At 41.0% G+C, this 21,592-nt stretch overlaps 1 protein-coding gene across 1 annotated transcript; it reads right to left on the bottom strand.

Annotated features, from left to right (window-relative positions):
* Positions 1 to 705: 705 nt before the first annotated feature.
* LOC124075657 (nuclear RNA export factor 2-like) lies at positions 706 to 20,609 on the bottom strand. The gene is given in 22 exon segments (XM_046419207.1): positions 706 to 750; positions 871 to 931; positions 8,926 to 9,108; positions 9,605 to 9,677; positions 10,231 to 10,273; positions 10,357 to 10,477; positions 10,592 to 10,654; positions 10,772 to 10,879; positions 11,021 to 11,076; positions 11,161 to 11,229; positions 11,624 to 11,660; positions 13,136 to 13,245; positions 13,425 to 13,532; positions 13,653 to 13,741; positions 13,898 to 13,967; positions 14,092 to 14,172; positions 14,280 to 14,384; positions 14,492 to 14,575; positions 14,855 to 15,005; positions 15,228 to 15,234; positions 15,237 to 15,416; positions 20,540 to 20,609. Coding segments are annotated over 22 exon segments (1,914 nt in total).
* Between the last annotated feature and the right edge of the window lie 983 nt (positions 20,610 to 21,592).

Below are 21,592 nucleotides of genomic sequence, written 5' to 3'. Positions count from 1 at the left end.
CATCCACAGCCCCTGATATCCAGAAAGCATCCTTTGAGAAGTTCCTGTTGTGCCAAGTCACATCCTTGCTTCTGAAGAGCACTGGGTAGAGCATCTCACAGTCTCAACATCATCAAAGGCCAACATGGTATATAACGTGTGTCCTTTCTCATGAAAATTTATTTACAAGTACCCATGGAAGAAAGCCTAAAAAGATCTGCTTAAGGACATCCAGGACAGCATCCCTCACAAAAGTGATACTGATGTTCTCTGTTCATGTTCTTGAAGGCCTTCAGCCACTTATTTTCACATTCAAATAACAATAGCACAGAATCTCACATCATGTGGTCAGTTCTGTTGGACCTTTCCTAATGACTGGCAGTTAGCAGTTTCAAATTTCAGGCAAGTGTTGAACCAAATTTATTCTCCACACTTCTGGTGGGAGCAGGGGTGCCCAAGTCCTCACTGGCTTACAGCTATGGCAAAGAAGATCAATCCAGGGCACAACAACATGTAAAGTGCAATATCAGTCTTTATTATGAAAATAAGCAGCCACCTTCAATGGGGAAAACAGAACAACTGGCACTTTGGAAGGCTATGTTTACCTAGCCTACAGGTTAACTTTGGCTTCTTGGTCAGCTAGATCTCCAAAGCATCATAAACTTAAGTTGGTGACAGAGAAACAATGATGTGGATGAAGAGGAGGATGGCATTCAAGGGCTCCTTTCAGGGTAACTGTTTGAAGGCCTCTTCTGGGATCTTGCCCTCAGTCTGGAGGGAAGGAATTGGAATGTCAGAAGAGCTAGGTGCCCTGAGTTCCATCCACCCAATCTCTTCTTTACTGAAGGCCCACAGACATACATTTTTACCCTCTTGGTCCCCAGGTCTCACCTGAAGCATAATGAAGACCTGACCAGCTCTGGTGTAGTTCCACTCGTTGTCTTCAAGGCACCTTCGGTGAGAGAAAAACAGGTGATCTTCATTATTACCATAGAACAAACATGCTGGCCACAAAATGCCATCTCTTAACCTATGCTGCTCTTTTTCTGGGATGCATGTACCAGAATGAAAAACACTGTAATGATGAAGAAAGACCTTGTGAAAACCAAAATGTCTGTCACTAACATTCATGCTCACCCAAATTCAAAGCAGAAAAATAGGGATGTCCAAAAGCATCAATCATACTGATAAAAAGATGCTCAAGAATATAACAAATTGAAATTCAAAAATAAAGAATTCCAATCCCTTTAAAATTGTAGATAAAAGACACATTTACTCTCTTCAGGTGTATAATTTAATGGTTTCTAGCATATTCACAATATTGTGTGATTTCCTCATCTATCAAATTCCTCAAAAAGAAACTCATAACTGTTAGAGATATCTATTCTCCCTCTTCTCCCAGACCCTGGCAACAACAATTCTGCCTTCTATCCTGGACATTTCATATAAGTGGAATCATACAATGTGTCTTTTTGTGACTGATTTCTTTTACTTATTATATTTTCAATGTTCACCTATGTTATAGCATGTATCAGGACTATATTATTTTTAATGATTGAATAAAATTCTAGTGCATGTATGTACCACATTTATTTATTTGCTCATCAGGTAAAAGACCTTTGAGTTCTTTATACTTTTCATCTATTAGAAATAATGCTGCTATGGACATACAAATTTTTGAAAAAACATACATTATCATTGATCATAGTATATGCTTAGGAATGGGATTACTGGGCCACTCCATGTTTAAAATTTTGAGGAACCACTAAAATGTTTTAATGGTAACAGCTTCACTTTACATTCCCACCAGTAATTTATGAGCTTTTTTTTTTATTTTTTTTACAACTTCACGAGCACTTATCTTCTTTTTCAACTATTAAAATCACTTTTGTGTGAAGCAGTATTTCATTATAGTTTTGATTAGTATTTCACTAATGACCAATGATGTTGGGTATGTTTTTATGTGATTTGCTTGGTCATTTATATATCGTCTTTGGAGAAACATCTATTCCAATGATTTCCCCACTTTCAATTTTTTTTGTCTTGTTATTGTTGAGTTGTAAGTGTCCTCCATATATTCTGGATAGTATTATTTACTTCCAAACATTTTCTCCCTTTCTCTGGGTTGTATTTTACTTTCTGGATATTGTCCTTTGGTGCAAACAACTTTTTAATTTTCATGAAGTTAACCATATCTATTTTTCTTCAGTTGCTTGAGCTTTTGATATCATATGAAAGAAACTATTGCCTAATCCAAGGTCATCAGGATATAAACTTCTATTTCCTTCTCAGAGCTTTTTAGTTTTAGTGTTACTTTTAGATCTTTATATTTGATCCTTTGAGTCAATTTTTGTATGTGGTAAGTGGAAGGGTTCAAAATTTTTTATCTTACAATTTTATATACATATAATTGTCTATTTGTCCACCAAATAAATGCACCATTTGTTATAAGGAAGATTATTCTTCATTTTTTATAAAATTCTTTAAAAATTATTTTTTTAAGATTATAAAAATTAAGATTGTAACGTTGTAGCTCAGTTGTAAAGTGCCTGCCTAGCATGTGTGAGGTACTGAGTTTGATTCTCAGCACCACATATAAATAAATAAAAATAAAGTTCTATCAACAACAAAAATAATTAAAAAAAATCAATTGACCATAAATGTCAGGGTTTATTTTTGAATTCTCAATTTTATTGCATTGATCTACATATCTATCCACATGCCAGTACCATGCAGTTTTTTAAATTTTTATTTTGGTTTGTAGTGCTGGGGATTGAACACAGGGCCTCTCTTATGGTACACAAGCACTCTCACTGAACTGCATCCCCAGTCCACCCTGCAGTTTTGATTACAGTAACTTTGTACTAAGTTTTGAAACAGGGAAGTATGAGATTACTAATTTTTCTCTAAAGACTATTTTGGCTATTCTGAGACCATGTTTTGAAGTCAGGTAGCATAATGCCTCCTGCTTTGTTCTTTTTGCTCAAAATGGCTTTGGCTATTTTTGTGTTTGTGTGTGTGTGTGTTACCATATAAATATTATATGTTTTTTTCTAGTTCTGTGAAGAATTTCATTGACATTTTAATGATTTTTTAAAATATTTTTTTAGTTGTCAATGGACCTTTATTTTTTTATTTACTTATGTGTGGTGCTGAGGATCGAACCCAGTGCCTCACACATTCCAGGCAAATGAGCTACCGCTGAGCCACAGCCTCAGCCCTCCATTGACATTTTAATAGACATCACACTGAATCCATAAATTGCTTAGGGTTAGCATGGGCCTTTTAACAATATTGATTCTTCCAATTCATGACACAGTATGTCTTTCCATTTTCTTTTGTCCTCTGCACCTTTCATAAATGCTTTGTAATAATCATTGTAGAGATCATTCACCTCTTTGATTAACTGTATTTCTAGTTCTTTTAATTTTTGTAGCAATTGTAAAAGGTATTCCTTTCTTGATTTCTATTCTGTATAACTCACTACTGGTATATAGCAACACTATTGATTTTTTATGTTGATTTTGTATCCTGTAACTTTGATGAATTCATTTATTAGTTCTAATTTTTTGTTGAGTTTTTTGGGTTTGCTACATAGAAGGTCATGTCATCTGTAACTGTGACATTTTGATTTCATTTTTTCCCAAATTTTTCTTATTTTTAATTATTTTATTTTTATTAGTATGTATTATTTGTACCTATTAATAGAGTTCAGTGTAATACTGAATAATACATATTTTGTGTTTCAAAGGTGATTTATTTATTCATTTGTATGGTGCATATTAATTTTACAAAATGGTAGATTTCATTGTGGCACATTGGTAGACATATAAATATATAATTTGATCAACTGCACTTTCTGATAACTTCCCAACATCCCATCTCAGCTCCCCTGATTCTCTTCCTCTACCCTACATATCTCTCTTCTACTTTTATGGCATCCCTATTTTCCCCCTCCAGTTTCCACAGATGTGGGAAAACATGATAGCTTTCTTTTTGAGTATGAGTTATTTCACTTTGAATTATAATCTCAGTTCCACTCATGTACCTGCAAATTACATAATTTTGTTCTTTTTTATGGTTGAATAAAACTCCATCATGTATACACCACATTTTCTTTATCCATTCACCTGTAGACAGATACTGGGTTGGTTCCATAACTTGGCTATTGTGAATTGTACTACTATAAACTTGGGTATGTATACATTTCTAAAATATGCTGACTTTAATTCTTTTGGATCAATACCAAGGAGTGGTAAAGCTGGACAATGTGGTAGTTCTATTTTTAGTTTATTGAGGAACCTCCATACCAATTTCCATAGTGGCTGTAGTAATTTACATTCCCACTAACAGTATATAAGATTCTTTTTTCACCATATGCTCACCAGCATTTATTGTAATTTGTATTCTTGATGGTTGCCATTCTAACTGGAATGAAATGGATTGGATTTACATTTACTTGATTGCCAAAAATGTTGAATATTTTTCATGTAATCATTGGCCATTTGTACTCTCCTTTTGAGACATATTTGTTTAGTTCATCTCTTAATTGATTGCATTTTTTTAATGTTGAGATTTTTGAGTTCTTTCTATGTTCTGGATATTAGTCCTCTGTTGGAGGTGTAGCTGGCAAAGAGTTTCTCCCATTGAGTAGGTTCTCTTTGATATGCAGAAACTTTCAGTTTGATGCCATCCCATATATTGATTCTTTCTCTTATTTCCTGAGTTATAGGGATACTATTCATGAAGTTTTGCCTGCACCTATATTGAAGTGTTTCCACAGTTTTTTTTTTCCTTCTGTCAGTTTCAAAATTTCTGGTCATGTACTTAAAGAATTAAGACCATTTACATTCATTGTTATTATACAGAGGTATATGTTACTTCCTGTAATTGTGTTTTATTTCTAAGGTTTGAATCATTTCTATTTCTCATCTGCTTATTTATTTTTCTAATGTGATTTATTCTTTCTCCTCCATTCTTTCTTATTTTTATCTTGCTCTTCTCTGTGTAGGATTCTTTGAGTATATTCTACAATGCTAGTTTAATGATTATGAACTCCTTTAGTTCATGCTTATTTTGGAAGGTTTTTATTTCTTTTTGATTTTGAATAAAGTGAAAAATTAAGTATTAAAGGAAGAAAGATTTCCATTAAATGATATAGGGCATGAAAAGGAAAAGTAAAGAGGAAGTTAACAAAAAAGGCAGAGGAAAAGGCAGAAGAGAGACTAAAACAGACAATGTGAGCAGACACAGAGAAAAAAAGAGGGCAGAGTAAAACAATGAGAAAGACAGAAGAGTAAATCAAATTAATACATTAAAATACATAAAAGTGGAAATATGCAATATCAAAAAATGAGGAAAACTGTGAAGCCAACACAGAAGAATATAACAATGAAGTAAAAAACTTACATTAAAGATTCTAAAAATATTCCTTGCTGAGTTATTTAACATGGAGTGATCTCTTACTGGGGGTATATCTCAGAGCCAAGGCAGAGATGTGTTCCACAGTTCCTTGGCATGTCTGGGCACCTAATTGCTCTTTGAAGAGTTAGAAGAAGTGCCCCCTGATTATCTGTGGTCTAGAATTGTTCACTCATCTTGATTAATTGACTGGTTCATCAATATATAATGACCTTCCTTGTTTCATTTTACTGCTTTTGATTTAAACTCTATTTTCCAATATAAATATGGATACTTCTTTATTTTGGCTTCTATTTGCATAGAATACCTTATTCTATTCCTTCACTTTCAATCTATGTGTGTCCTTACAGGTGAAATGAGTTTCTTTTAAGTAACATATTGCCATTGTTTTTAATCCATTCTGCCACTCTATATCTTTTAATTGGAAAACTTAAGCCATTTATGTTCAAGGTAATTATGGATACCTAAGTTCTTACTTGTTTTCTAGTTTCTTTGTAGTTTTTTTCTTTCTTTCTCCCTCTTTTGTAGTTTTATTTGGTGGTTAAGTGAATTTACTGGTATGTTTTGATTTCTTGCTTATTTTTGTTTGTCTATTACCATAAGGCTCACCAACAAAATCTTCTGATCATATCAAGCTAGCTTGAATGACAGCAATTTAACATGAACATAAGAGAAAGAAACAAAATGGAAAAAGAACAGGAGAAAATATACACACAAGAAAACTCTCCTGTTGCATTCCATTTTTCCTCATATTTAAAAATTTTTATATCCCATTTTTATATCTTTCAATATTGCCTATCACTTAACACATTAATGTCACTTACTAGTTTTCAATAATTTGTTTTAGTATTTATACTAAGGACTCATGGCTTAAGACTGCTGGAACCATCCATAGGTAATGTAGTTGGAACAGAAGTCTAATCTTGCAACACACAAGATTAGAATTGATGCATTATAATTATACAAAATGGTGGGAATCATTGTGATACATTTATACATAAACATAACATAATTTGTTCAATTTCACTGCCTAGTACCTCCCTTTGCTCTTGTCTTGTCCCTCATCCAAATCTCCATTCTCTATTCTACTGGCCTCCCTTCTATTTTCATGAAAATTTCCTTGCCCTTCTTTTTTTCTATGTTCCACATATAAGAGAAAAATATGACCCTGATTTTCTGAGGCTGGCATAATTCATTTAATATGATGTTCTGCCATTTCATCCATTTACAGGCAAATGACAAAACTTCATTCTTCCTTATGGATGTGTAAAATGCCATGTGTGGGCATGTGTGTGTTTAAGCCTATATCCCTCATCCATAGTTACTGGACTGTAGTCTAACACTGTAAGATTCTTCCAAGCTATAGGCAATCACCATGGATGAATCAGCCCGAGGCTCCTATGTTACACCTGTGGTCATCAAAACCACCAAATTATATCACACCCTGAGCCAACACCTCACTAAGACGACCGAGACACTAGGTTAGGATCAAGGCACACAATGTTATGGGCTATTACTGAGGAGTACTCATGGCTTAAGACTGATGGAACCATCCATAGATAATGTAGTTGGAACATAAGTCTAATTGAGTGGGGACATATGTCTTTCCTTGGCACTGGAACTGTTCCAGAGGCTCTGTTCATAGGCAGGCCTGAGGAGAGGACTATTAGGATCTGCCCAGTGTTAAGTTTCATCAGTTCAGCACTAAGAGTTAGTAATAATGTCCTGTGCTTTCTGCTTTTTCCTACCCGAAGTGAATGAGGTCTTCCACCACTACAATGCCCAAGGTTAGAGTAGTGTTGCTCAAGGTACTTTGCCACTTGGGTTGACTCTCAGCTGGGCTGCGGCAGATTCTCATAGCCACAGGAATCCACACAGTTTCAGGAGTACACCCAGTCCAATGGCACAGCCAGTGTGGTAATACTGGCTGAAACATCAATCTGTCCCACTGAAACACAGATCTGCCTGGTATTGGGCAGTTTAAGGGTCCAGTCTGTGAGCATTGTCCTGGTGATAGCTGTGCTGTCCAGTACTGGGGATTGTTGGTGGAAAGAGTAGTTTGGCCACAAAGGTTGGTACCAAGCTGGTCCCACCTGAGTCTTACAATTGCAGGGGTCTGCACAATCTCAGGAGAATGAATGCTCCCTAGGTCCACTCAAAGGTTGAAATGATGTGGTCAAAACTCAAGTCTGTCATGCAGACATACAGTCTTTTCCTGGTGCCAGACTGGTCGAGATGCTCTGTCTATGAGTTCTGGCCTGCATATGGGACTTTCAATTTCTACTGGGTGCTTGGTCTCACTACGGCAGGCCTGGCACTGGGCCTTGAGACAAAGCCCTATGCTAGCTTTCCTGTCTTGCTCCCCAGCAAGTGAAGTCCTACTCTCCACTCTGCTGCCCAAGAATTGAGGAGGGGAGGTGGAGGTAGTCTCTTTGTCTAATGTAGTTTCAGTGGTTCAGTCCAGGGGTACTGGCCTGGTGGTAGGGGGTCATGGAGCTCTGAATAGTGTGGGGTTTCACTGTGGCAGGCCTGGTACTGGGTTTCAAGGCCAAGACCTGAACATCTTTCTCCCTCCCCAAAGTGGGAGGTGCTTCTCTATGTTCTGAGCTGCTTGGAGTTGGAGGAAGAAGGTAAGAATAAGCCTTTTATCCTGCAAACTTTTAAAAAATTGGTTCTTTGTAGTTATTCATGACAGTAGAATTCATTTTGATAAAAGCATGGAATATATCTTATTCTAGTTAGGACCCCATTCTTATGGATGTACATGATGGTGATGGGATTCACTATGGTGTATCCATATAAGTACATAGGGAAGTTATTTTGGATTCATTCCACTATCTTTCTTTTTCCTATTCCCCTCCCTTCCCTTCATTCCCCTTTGTCTAATATCCTGTAAGCTTGTTAAATTTTTAAATCCTCCTTCCTTCTTGCCTTCTTCAATGCATTTTTTTTTTTTTTTTGTAAATTAGGTCTCTCTGATTTTGTAAAACCTGATTTTGTAAATCAGCCCTCTCACCTGATTTCATTAGTTTTTGTCCTGGTAGTTGGTGCATTAATAGCTATTCAACTTGGTATATCTTTGGGGAAAGATTACAGGAGGATCTTATTAGGCTGTAATCTTGCTCCACCTCCCATTATCTTTTGTTATTTTTTTCTTGCTGATGCTATTATAATGGAAATGGTTTCTTAATTTCCTTTTTGGATTGTTCAATGCAAGTGCACAGAAATGCAAATAATATATGTATATAGATATATTATCATGCAATCTTGTGGAATTTTTAGATCAACACTGATATTTTCTTGGGGGGTTCTTTAGGATTTTCCACATGCAAGACTTTGTTGGCTGAACATTAAACTGTTTTAACATTTCTTTACAGTATAAAATTAGGATACATTTTTACGAGCCCATTTTGTAGGGGGAAGTAAAATATCCCAATAATTATTTTTCTTAATTTTCTGCTAGTTCCCATGATTCACTCACCCAGTCTCCAGTTTAACCCATTCCTGTACACACCCAGCACTCACTTTTGAGACCATTCAAGTTTCATCCCAGACTGTGTAGAGAAAACCTTCACCATTTCCTGCTGCTCCTGGGAGAGGGTAGGCATGGAGGTGGAAAACAGTGCAGGCATTGGGATGGAGAAAGAGCTCTGGATCTCATCAGGGCTGGCATTCCTCACAATCAACTCATCATTCAGGATGCATATACTAGAGGAAAAATTGACCCTCAGAAAATAGTAGAGATGGACAATCGCTCACTACCAATGACAATCCTATACTCACCGCCACTCAGTAAACAAGATTCTTTCCATATCCCTACTCTGCATGGCTTCCTTGTCTGGAAGCCTCCATCCCTCCCACACTGCCTACTTTTGGAGGGACTATCTACCAGCCTGACCAGGGTTTTAGACTTAACTCCACTGCATTTATTCTGCACAACACTCGAATTTCTGTTTTCAGAAGAAGACATTGAATCAGAGACAAGTCATGTGTCTTGACCCATGTTATATAGATAGCAAGTGTTGAAGTCAGAAAGAGGTCTATCCCAAGTGTCAATGCTCTTAAACACTAGGCTAGACTTATCCTTAAACCAATCTGTTGACTTTCCCCAATATTAAGAATACTCTGAGGACTGCACCATCACAGTACTATAATTCTGGCCCCACGATGGTGTGGTTTTTCCCACCCATAACTTAGAACTTACCTGGAATTGTTGGTAGGGATAGCAATGAAGATCCGGGTGAAGGCATGAACACATCCTTGAGACTTTCCTTCTGCTTCAAGGATAGCAAACAATACCCATGTAGAGCTGCACATACTTTAATTCAAACAATGTTCCCCAATCAGGGTCTTCTGCTGAAGGGGGCCTGACTCAGACAATCATTCACTTGGAGTTGGGAGGCATGACAAGAATGGAGGACAACAACTGGAACAATTAACTCCCAGTGATGAGTCCCTTATCACATGTTGGGCCATGTGAAAACCACTTCAAAAGTTTACTTGATCCTTCTCTCACATCTACCAGAGAAACGGGCTCTGTTAGCTCTGATTTGCAAATGGGGAAGCAGAGAGTAACTGGTCCAAGACTATAAAGTAAAGACCCTGTAGGACAGCCATCAACATCCAACTCCTATGTCTCTAACACCTGAGCTATGGGACAGACAATCATGGACAATATTCAGACCAGGATGGTTTGTGGGATAGTGTAGGCAGGAGAATATAGAGAGAAGAATAGGAAGGAAAGGCCCAGCCAGAATTGGAGAAGCTGGAGAAGTTCTGAGAAGGAGGAAGCAGTAAGGGATCTGAGTAGGGGGTCGTAAAGACACTCACCTTCCTTGAACACCCCATTCACAGAGAAGCAGAGCATTGTTTCCTAAAGGGGGAAAACACAGGAGCTCAGGATTTTGCTTAATCTCTTTCCCACCTCCAGTGTTCAGGGAGGAAGCAGGTGCTCACCTTCTGGAACCACATATCTATCATAAGGCAACTGAAGTCATGCTCAGTTTTGGGCAACACACTGAGGTAGTCCACGATGTCATGTTTTGTGTGTTTCAGCAGTTGTCTCCGCAACTGTTGTCTCTGTAGAGAAAACAGAAATGAAGATAGGAGCAATACCATACCCTGGCCCTTGGTCCTTAAAATTGTTGCCTGTCATGACCCTTTATGCTACCCAGTCTTCCCCCTCTCACACTTACTGGAATCCTTGAGCTTCTTCATATTCCTACTATACTTGAAGTACTTGCACAAGCTATTTCTAGGAGAAAAAGAGGAATAAGAGGGTGGGTCAGCCAGTGTGTTTATTTCCAGAACTCATATGTATCTGTGAGAGGGTCACACCATCCTGGACCAGAACCTGAACTGTGATACTCACGGGGCTGGGTCCTTGGGGTTGAAGGGAATGGTCAGAGAGAAGCAGGCCTCATCATGGTAAGCACTAAGTAGACCCTGTCGATCTCCACAGTCACAGATCAGGTAATACCTATTGGGGAGCAAAGGGAACAGGCTATCTCTGTGGCCTAACCCCCAAATGAGACCAGAAAACTCCTATGAGCAGACTGGTGCTATGGAAGCCAAGCCTGTCCCAAGCCTCCCTCTCCTCAAAGTCTCAGGGGGAACTTACTCCTGTAGGAATTGCAGAACTAGATTCTTTAAGGTCTCAGATCCTTTATAGCTTTCCTGGAATAAAAATTCATTTTAGACTCTGTGGTGGATAAAGTCTCCCCTGCAACACCCCCATCTCTCTTGGTCCTTCTTCCTCACCTTGCAGGGTTTTATTAATTTGGGGGCATCAGGGTCAACAACAACTGGTGTGGATAACTCCTGGCCATCCTGGAGAAGAGAAGAGGAAGTCAGCAGTGCAGCTCAGGGTGGTGGCACAGTATGAACAAGGAGTTGAACAGGCCCAAGGGGGAACAAGGGCCAGATGTTAGGTAAAAAATGGCCCTGGGAATTCTGTGGATGAGATCACACTGGGCATCTACATCATGAGCTGTTGGGAATCTCTGCCATTATATGCACCCTGTGAGTGGGTGTGTATGGGTGTGTGCACACATACATGTGTGTGTTCTCCCTGGGGAAAATGTCCATGCCATGGAGAATCCATGCTCTTTAAGATGGATGAGGGTCTGGTGCACACATAATCTAGGCAAGGCCCACAAGGCCTGGGGCCAGCGGGGAGGTCAGGCATGTGAGTAAGGAGACAAGACCAGAAGTGCATACTTACCAGGCGTAATAAATTGGGGAAACAATCCTGGATAGCACTGTGCAAATGAAAAATCTAATGAAGTGAGGTGACAGTGGAGGGTTGTGCACACTCTCTCCCTCTTGCTCTCTTTCCTCTCCTTTCCCCTGGGTAGCTCCCATCTACACTGGCCTGACCCCCTCCTCCAGGGCCCACCCTGCCTCCCTTACCTTCTTCCAGGTCCCCCCATGGAAGGCTCTGAAGGAAGGAGGGAATGGAGTGGGAGACCAGAGCTCTGCTACTGTGCTGGGTGTCCAGCCTTCCGTGGGGCATGGCCTGGCCAGACCAAGACCAGGTCATACCCTCACCTCCCAGGATAGGATGCTGGGCAGGGTGGGGGTTTGGTGAGTGAGACAGGCAGGGGAAGGCAGGGGTATGGCCACAGAAAGGGAATGAAGGCAGGGGAGGGAGAGACAGTGATAGAGGAAGCAAAGCAAAGGGAAGGGGAAGATGCTGCCCTGGTGCTGGAGGTCAAGGTGGAAGTGAGAAGAAACCAGCTCCCCTACTGCAGCCCATTCCTTCACCTGCCCCTGGCTGGCCCTGCGGCCCCAGGCAGGAATGCAAACATGTACCTGCTGGGCTCGGGCCCACAGGATGCAGGTTCAGCCTCTGTCTCCCGTGTGGGCCCAGAGGGGGCCAGGTATGGGAAAAGGAGCTGCCCCCAGGGGAGGTGTCATTCCCAGCACCAGTAGTGAAGAATCAGGCACCAGCTCAGCATGTGACAGAGGGTCTGTGGCCCCCTCTTATGAGCACCAGGTTCCCTCATGGTGGTTCCTGTGCACCGGTGCCTGTCTGAGTCAGTGTCTTGCCCAAGGAAGCATCTTGACTTGGGCTACCAGGGCTGCTCTGAGGGACGAGGTTGGATGTGGGATGTGGAGTGGGGGAGGGAGCAGCAGTGCCCCTGAGCAGCCTGTGCTCCCGCCTCCTCCTCCTCCTCCTCCTCCTTCTGCCCCTCCTTTTCCCTCTGCCTTCCCCTCCTGTCTTGGGAAGGCCTCTGCTCGCTGGCAGTGGCCCACCTCTGGCTCCTTGACTCAGGGAACCCGAGTTTCTCCCCAAGGAGGAAACAGTTCCCACCAATGGCCTAGAGGAACAGATGTTGAGATGGTAGCCACCCTGGTCATCAGCACGGGCATAAAATCTCCATGTCAGCTTGGGACAGGAAGGGGGACTTTTCTGGAGCAAGGGAAGAATAGCCACTCTTAGGACAGAGGAGGGAAGCCCAAGTCCATCTTGGGAGGCCTTGCTGGAGGAGGTCAGTACAGAGAGGCGGAAAACACACCCCAGCCCAGGTGAAAATGAGGGGCAGGTCAGAAGAAGGAAAGCAGACCTGTGGGCACAGCTGAGGGACACAGATAGAGGATAAGGCATGGCCTGCTGTCCTTTCAGAGGACCAGGGCTGCATCCTCCTGCAGACGGGGATATCAGGGGCACCTCAGGCTCCCAGGAGGCAAAGGTCCCCAGGAAGGGTGACAGGTGTTACCAGGCATTATCTACCTTACATAGGCAGACTGGTCTGGGAAAGTACTGCACAAGGGGTTCCCTTCTAGCCACAGCTCTTCCAGCTTCAGCCCTTTCAGCTTGTCCAACATTTTGGCGGTCTTCAGCTGAGAAAGATGGGGAGGGAACCAATTAAGGAGACCCAGGGAGAGAGGGACACCTGGGATCCTACATGCCAGCCCCTGGAATCCTCACCCACAAGTACCTTTGTCTGCCTCTTGCCAACATCCTGCTGTGCACTACCAGCCACCCTCAACCCAAATTTCACCTGGCTCTCTCTTCTCACCTCATTTTTGGAAAGGTTTAGTATCTTGACTTTGGGAGCCTTCTCTATAATGTCAGACAGGCCATCCAGCTGGTACAGTTTGTTGTTTTGCAAGTTCAAGGACAACAGCTTTTGGGGAGGAAGAGTTAGAATGATGGGGATTATCTAGCACCTGGGAGACACATCTGCCCTGAACACCATCCCTTCCACCCCTCTACCTAAATACCAAACCTGGGCCTAAAGTCTCACCTCAGGGAAATTACTTTCAATGATCTGCAAGGTGGCAAACATGCAGTTTCTTCGATTCAGGATCATGTCAATGTCATGGCCCACCAAGTCTTTGGGAAGCCAAGACGAGGGAATCAGAAGGCTAAGAGGGGTCCAGCTGGATCAATGTCAGCACAAACCCCTCCCCAAGTTTCCATCCCTATGTCTTCCTCCCAGGAAAAACCCTCTGCCCTCACCTGCCCTAGGATTACTGTGGTCAGCAATACCTGAGTCAAAACGGAGCTTTTGGAGGTTGAGAACTTGCTGGGAGGCATCATATCCTTTGCTCATAGTCAGCTGCAGAGACAGAGATGGAAACAGCAGCTCTTAGTCTATAGGGATGGGGACAGTGACATCAGGAGGTGGGGGAATGGGTAGTTTCTAAGAAATGGGCATATAACTTGCTTTGAGTCTGCACTACCTTTAGCTGCTCCATTTGCTCTGGCATGAACTTATTCTGCATAGAGTAGGGTATAGCAGAAGTATTGACAAAGACAGATATCTGTGGGAAGGAGAGGTAGGGTCAACAACAGGAGTTCTAATCCTAAAGATAACAACCATCCTCCTACTCCAAGATAACATGATACAGGGAAAGCCCCTAGCACACACCTTTTGGTTCTCCTCATCACAAATCTTATAGCTGATATCCTTTAATGCAGAAGCAGTTTTAACATCCTGTACAAAGAACCGGGCCTGATTTCTGATGTAGTGGAACTACAGTGAAGACAGAAGCAATGGTGTCAGATGACAATGGCCCCTGCTGAGCCAGGTCTCTCCCCTTCCCCTGTGCCCACTCAGCTGGCTTCACCATCCTCTCTTACATCGACCGGGGTGAAGGGGACAGTGCAATGGCTCTGGACTGTATTCATTAGCCATGCCTTGTCATACTTTCTCCCATATGGAATCTAAGGATAAAAAGAAAGAGTCAGAGAGGAGGAGACAGCAAGAAATTAGGATGGAGGACAGACCCAGCCAAGTGCTATTTTCCAACATTCTATCTAGCTTTAAAGTACTTCTAAAGGGACCACTGACATGATTTCTTGTTTCTGTGCCAAATATGGATTTCCGAAACCTCCTTCTCAGAAGCTCTTCTCCAAATAACCAATGTATGGTGTTTAATGTCATCTTCCTTCTATTAGTTTCCAAAATATCCTACTTAGTGCAGACCTTTCCATGACACTCACCGTAACCTTGAACCAGTTGCCCATTGCTTCTCCTTGTGTGTCCTCTCCTATTTCTCTCTCTTCAGGTTTTGTATCTTTCCACACAGTAATATGGATTTGCTCTTCATTATGCCATTTCTCTCTCTTCTTATTGCGGTGGGTGGTTTGAGTGCTGGCAAATGGAGAGAAGGAGGGTGTCCATCAATGCTAAGAAAGCCTTCTATACCCCTCCCCTCACTGATACCAGGGTCACAATGAGGACTGCTCCACCAGTATGCCACTTCCACTGTTGTTCAGTTTTCCAGTGAGAGAAGAAAAAAAAGACCACAGAGAGTAAAAGAGTTGCATTGTCCAAGGGGCTGCTATCTGCAAAGCAGGCTGCCTGATTCCTTACTGTCTTATTGTGGGTCTTTGTGGACATACCTTATTGCCACATTTCGATCTCCCTCCTGGAGTTTCGAAGGAAGCAGTTCATAACCAGTATGCTCATAATGAAGATTCTTCCTGCCAAGATTATCCTGGGAAATTTTTCCACCTTTCTTTTTTACTTGAACAGCACTGTTATCATCACTGTTTTCTGAAACTGGTAACAAAAATGCAAGTATAAATTTCACTTAGCCTGATGTTCTACAGCTTCATCTGTTTACCAGCAAATGACATTGTTTCATTTTTCTGCATTGCTGAGTAGAATTTCATTGTGTATATATTCCATATTTTCTTTATCCATTCATCTACTTATGGGCAACCAGGCTGGTTGCATAATTTGGCTATTGTGAATTGTGCTGCTATAAACATTGGAATGCATGTAACTGTATAGCACGCTGATTTCAGTTCTTTTGGATGAATACTAAGGGGTAGAATAGCTGGGTCATATGATGATTCTATTTCTAGTGTTTTTAGAAATCTCCATATTGATTTCCACAGTGTTTGTACTAATTTTAAATCCCATCAAAAATGTGTAAATATTCCTTTCTCCCCACATCCTCTCCAGCATTATTATTTATTTTCTTGATGATTGACATTCTAACTGGGATGAGAAGAAATTTCATGCTAAGTAAAATAAGCCAAACTGACTCAGAAAGTCAAGGGTTAAATGTTTTCCCTTATGTGCAGAAGCTAGAGAGATTAAAGGAATAAAAATGTGGGGAATTTCAGCAAATTTGAAGGGATATCAGTAGAGGAAAGGCAGTGGACCAAGAGAGAGGAGGGAAGGGAGACAAAGGGGAAGAACTTGGGAATAAAATCAACCAAATTATGCTATATGCAGATGTGAGCATATCATAATGAATCCCAGTTTCATGTGTAATTATAATATACTGATAATATATAGATATATAAATAAATAAAATGAAGGCCAGAAAATTATAGGAAGAATAGGGTGAGGGAGAAGAAATGGAAGTGGTAAGTCCTAGGGGATGAATTGGAGTAAATCATGTTATGTGCATATATGAACATGTCACAATAAACCCCACCACTATGTACATTATAATGTACTAATAAAAACATAAAAAATACAAATTTAAGGATACATTAATTATCCACTTACCATGTCATGGCCCAACAGTGAGTTAAGGCAAGCAAAATGCCAACTTTCCCTAAGGATCAATCACACAAACTCCAGAAAACAAACTCCTTTGTCCAGATATGAGAGCCTTCTCTCATAGGTGACACAATCAAGGGAGATACTATAGACGAAGAAGTAACTCTGTTGGACCTTTTAATAAGTGGAGCAGGATTGGTAAGGATCAAGGATGTGTCTGCCCTTGGGTTAGGCTAGACATCATCTGCACATCAAGCAGCTGTTCTACACTTGCCTTCTCTGAGGCTTCTCCAATCACCACCAATTGCTGGGAGGCATCCTCTGTAACACACCCTGATTCTAATCACCCACCAGAACTCACTGTGAATAATCAGCTAGCTGAGCTTCCTTTGCTGGTATAGTAAAAGTTTTAATGCGAGTTGGGACTAATCTAACATCCTGCTACACTGTCCCTGACACTTCCACCCTCGCCCTCAACAATACTCCGCTTGAAATATTCAGAGCAAGCTTTCCTTCTGCACAGCCTGCAATGCTTTCAGCCCAGGACAGGACTCTTCCTAAACTCTATGCTTCTGTAACAAGGGTCTGAATGACAAACTGGAATGAGTAGCTTCAAATACAATTCCCAAATGTGTGGGGATTTTCCTGTTCTTCTTTGTTGTTTCTTCTTCCTTCCCTCCCTGCCTTTCTTTTTTTGTACCAGGGATTGAATCCAGGGGCACTTAACCACTGAGCCACATCCCCAGGCCTTTTTGTTTGTTTATATATTTTGAGACAAGGTCTTCCTAAGTTGCTTAGAGCCTTGCTAATTTGCTGAGGCTGGCTTTGAACTTGCAATCCTCCTGCCTCACCCTCCTGAGCTACTAGGATTATAGGCATGCTGCACTGCACCTGGCCACCAGAGTGATTTTTTTTAAGTACAAGTCAAATCTTGTCATTCCTCTGCTCAAAATACTGTAACAGAGGTTTGGAGCCCATCAATATGTTAAAGAGATATGAGTCCAAAATGACAACAAAAGGGAACCTTATTGGTGATATTTGGAGAATGCCAGGAAACCAGCCCATTTCCATGAATGTTCATAAACAAAAGGAAAAACTCTGGATATTAAACTGAAGGTTAATAGGGCACTTTGTCCAGGTATGGAGTTCAGGCAGAGTCTGAGTCATTTTGAGAATATGTTTTCATTAATAACAGAACTGGGGGGAAAATATAAAGGTGAGCTAGAAAATGCCTACAGCTACAATCTCAGGCAAGGCCCTGTGCTGTGAATCACAGGGGACAGTGAGCATGTGATAGAAAGCCACCATGGGCCCTGACAGTCAGAGATGTTGAAGACTAAACACACACAGGTGCACATCTACTCACTGAACTCCCACATCTCAGCCCAGTCCCTGGTTCATGGCCCTGCTGCCAGAACCAAAGGCCCTGACAAGAGTATGAGAAAGGAGCCAGAGTCTTTCTGCCTGGGTCTGCCTAGGTCCCCTTCAGGTGTTGCCTCCCACACCAAAACACTAGTGAGGATCCTTTATGACATGGTATGTGTTCCAATGCTACTTACTGTGTCATTTTAGAACCACACCCCCTCCACTTCCCCCCAATACATGGCAACTTCATCCTGCTGTGTGGTAGGGAAAAATGGAGCAAGAAGTAAACTAGCACTTGCCCAGTGCCAACCAATATTTTCTCAGTGTTGTGCGGACTCTAGGCTTGATTTGACCTCCTCACAGAAACGCCACAAGAATTATATCCACAGTTCCTTTTCAGATCATGAACATGAAGCCCACAGACATGAGGAACATTTCCCTGGATTTCTAGCCCAGCAAATGGAGAACAAGTATTGTTCTCAGGACCCTCTGGTCTGCCTCCACAGTTTAAGTGCTTCTCCAAGAACTGCACTGTTCTGAACTTCCAGGTCTCAAGGAAAGATTTCTAGGAACGGGTGAGGGATAAGATTTTTGTGCTAGTTGCTCCTCTTGGGGTGAGAAGCAGATGATTAGGGCAAAGTGGAGAAATCCCTCTTGGACTGGATGGGAGGAATCTATTTGGGCCATAGGTTTGCAGATTAGGAGTTACTTTGGGCTTGCAGGACCCTAACTAATATTTATTTTATGAGAGCATGTGATGTAAATTTGGGATCATCAACAAAACCACTTTTGAGAAGACTACATACATCGCACCTGTTTCTACCTCCATCTGTTTGTCTATCCCAAATTTGAGCTGCAGTGAAAAATATAACTAAGTAACTCCCTATAGACTAATCCTAAAACTGCAGCTTTGATAATGTCAGAGAAGGAGGCATTTGTAAATACTGCTGACCAAAATGAGGAGAGGCTTTCCCTGAATCCAGCAGACATCGCTTTCTGAACACATGGTATGTGTAGGAAGAATGTTCTGGCCCCATAGGCATGTCTTTGGTCACTTAGCCTTGTGACAGACATAAAGGACCATCCTTATCACAGAGGAAGGAAAGTGCACATGTGTGTGTGGGTATGAGTGTGTATGCATATGGACACATGGGCATGTATGAATGCTTTGTATGATGTGCTTCTATACATAGGTTACAGATATGCACATTTCAAATCATGTTGGTAACTGCATTGCCACACAGAACTGGATCTCACTGCAGAATTTCTTTTAATGTGTTACATATTATATATGGACAAATTGTGTTCCTTGTGTTTTTCATTTCTTTTTTTTTTGTACTGGAGATTGAAACCAGGGGTACTTAACTACTGAGCCACATCCCCACCCTTTTTCATATTTTAATTAGAGACAGGGTCCTCCTGAGTTATTAGGTGCCTCGCTAATCTGCTGAGGCTGGCTTTGAACTTGCGAACCTCCTGCCTCAGCCTCCCAAGTTACTGAGATTACAGGCATGTGCCACTGAGCCCAGCATGTTCCTTGTTGTGAATGTGCTTTTTAGTGCTATTTTCTTTAATCTTGGTATGTTTTTAAAATCTTGGTGTTTTAATATTTAGATTGTTTCTAATTAAGAAAGTATTAGAGTTTTCTGTACCAAAATATAGTAGAGCAAAATCCATAGTTTAGCCAGAGTTAGAGAATATCCCTATTGGAGAAGGCTTAAAGACACAGTGGAGCACAGCTTGGTCTTCAGAGTGGGCTCAGGAATTTTGCATCCTTACTCTACAGTTTCCCAGGAAATGCACGTGAATATTTTTAAAAGTAAATTTTTTTCTCAAGGAGATTAAATGATGTTTACACCCAGACACATTTCCACTAATCATGTGTGACTAATTTCCTACAATGTTTAACAATCCAGAACTTATACTTTGATGAAGACATTTCAGTTTTTTTAAATTTATCATGCAAAATATATCTGCCTTAATATATCCACATGATTATATATCTGTGCTTTTCAAGCTCTTTGGAACAGAAGGATGATGAGGTCAGAGAGTGGCTAATATTGTCAAGAGAGGAGTAGAAATGACTGTCCTTGGAACAAAGTATAGATGGGAAAGAAGGGATAAGAGTACCTGATAGAGAATGAAAAAGCTAAGGGATGGATGTACTGGTCAGGAACATGAGGGGAGTGTTGGAAAGACCATGAAACACACACTAAGAAAGCCTCTGGGGAAGTGAATTCATCCTGGAGATATGCACTCCTCGAAAACCTTCCTTTCCACGCATATATTGTCTGTCTCTGTTACTTCAAGTTGAACCCCAGAGAAACAGTTCCCACACATTCTGAGAAAGGAGAGGCATTGCAGGGAAATAATGTTCAATGATGATGGGTCTCGTGGTCAGAAAGCTGGGGATCTCAGCTCTCCAGCCACCAACCCATCACTGCCCTCCAGACTTTGAGTGAGTCCTGTCCAGCGTTCATTTCAAACACAGAGTCATATGCTATTGGTTATGGACATAGGGACTGATGTTAGATTGATCAGTGTTTGAATCCTGGTGCGTAATTCTATGCTCTAGGGCATGTAACTTTGGCTTCAGTGTTAAAGTTTTTTCGGTTTGGGATTTTTTGTTGTCATTGTCCTTAGGGTCATTTTGAAAAGTATGTGAGTTAACATATGGAAATAAGTGGAAGGCACCTGGAGAAATGTGTGTAACCTAATAAGCACTAACGTAAGTTAGCTATTACTAGGTCAAGTACTTGGTATATCATCTGGTATTTAGTGAGGGATACATATGTACTCACTGCACTTGCTCATATTAGTCCTCCTGGCAACAAAAAGAAAAACAGATGGGTGAATGGGGCAGGCTGCCATGTCAGCTATTAATATATTTTACAAAATGGCAATAGTAAATCATGGTGGCTCCCATGGGAAATAATCTGATATATAGATTGAGTGAAACAAAATAAAAAGCACATGTTAGGGTCCATAAACAAGTCAAGATGGCACCTGGCACTTTGCCAAGAGGAGTGGTTTGAGAAGTAATGCCAGCAAGCCATTAAGATGATAGAGATTCCTTAATGACTGACTGCTGTGTCTAGATTACGTCAATTAAGTTAAGCTGTGTGTAATCATTAAGATGATTCCTTATTGGTTGACTGCTGTATCTAGTTTATGTTGATTGAGTTAAGATGTGTGTAATTAAGAAGATGAGGATTCCTTGATGACTGATTGATGTATCTAGATGTTAATTGAAACAAGCTGTGAATTCAGTTATGTATATATACCCTTGCTGTCCTACAATAAAGCGGCTCCTGCTGAATCAACCTTCACAAGTTGCTTGTCACTCACCCCCCAGTTATTTTGCCCAGCCAGACTGCGGCAAGCACCAAGAATGAAACAAGTATGGGAAAGCATTAAATTGGGGGCTTACCTTCTTCCCATTTTCAATCTTTGGGCAAAAAATGTATTATCATTCAAGAAATGGCTCAGGTTTCAGTGGCAGACTACAAGAAGCAGGAAGTAATATTTGTGCAGAGACAAAAGTCAGTTTATGAAACTGTATATTATGGCATTATTTCTCAGAAGAGAAATGAGACTTTCAGCATTTAATGAGACATTTAGCATTTTTTTGTGAACTTAAACATAAAGAAGTTAGGAAAATGAACACGTGGAATGTCAACTGTGTATATGAATGGATGGTTATAATGCAGAATAGTTATGCTTTCAAATCTATGATTTACTTGTATAAAAGCATGCCGATGGCCAAGTAGGGGTTTTGACAGATGTTTGGGGATACAACACTGTTCCTATGGATCCACTGTACAAAATAATAGCAATATATTATTATATGTCAG

The sequence above is a fragment of the Marmota monax genome, unplaced genomic scaffold (genome assembly GCF_021218885.2).
Source record: "Marmota monax isolate L192 unplaced genomic scaffold, Marmota_monax_Labrador192_F-V1.1 WCK01_AAM20220418_F8-fsc00206, whole genome shotgun sequence".
Classification (NCBI taxonomy): Eukaryota; Metazoa; Chordata; class Mammalia; order Rodentia; family Sciuridae; genus Marmota; species Marmota monax.
The sequence above is the reverse complement of the archived record's forward strand: the minus strand, read 5'-3'. Positions and strand labels throughout refer to the sequence as shown.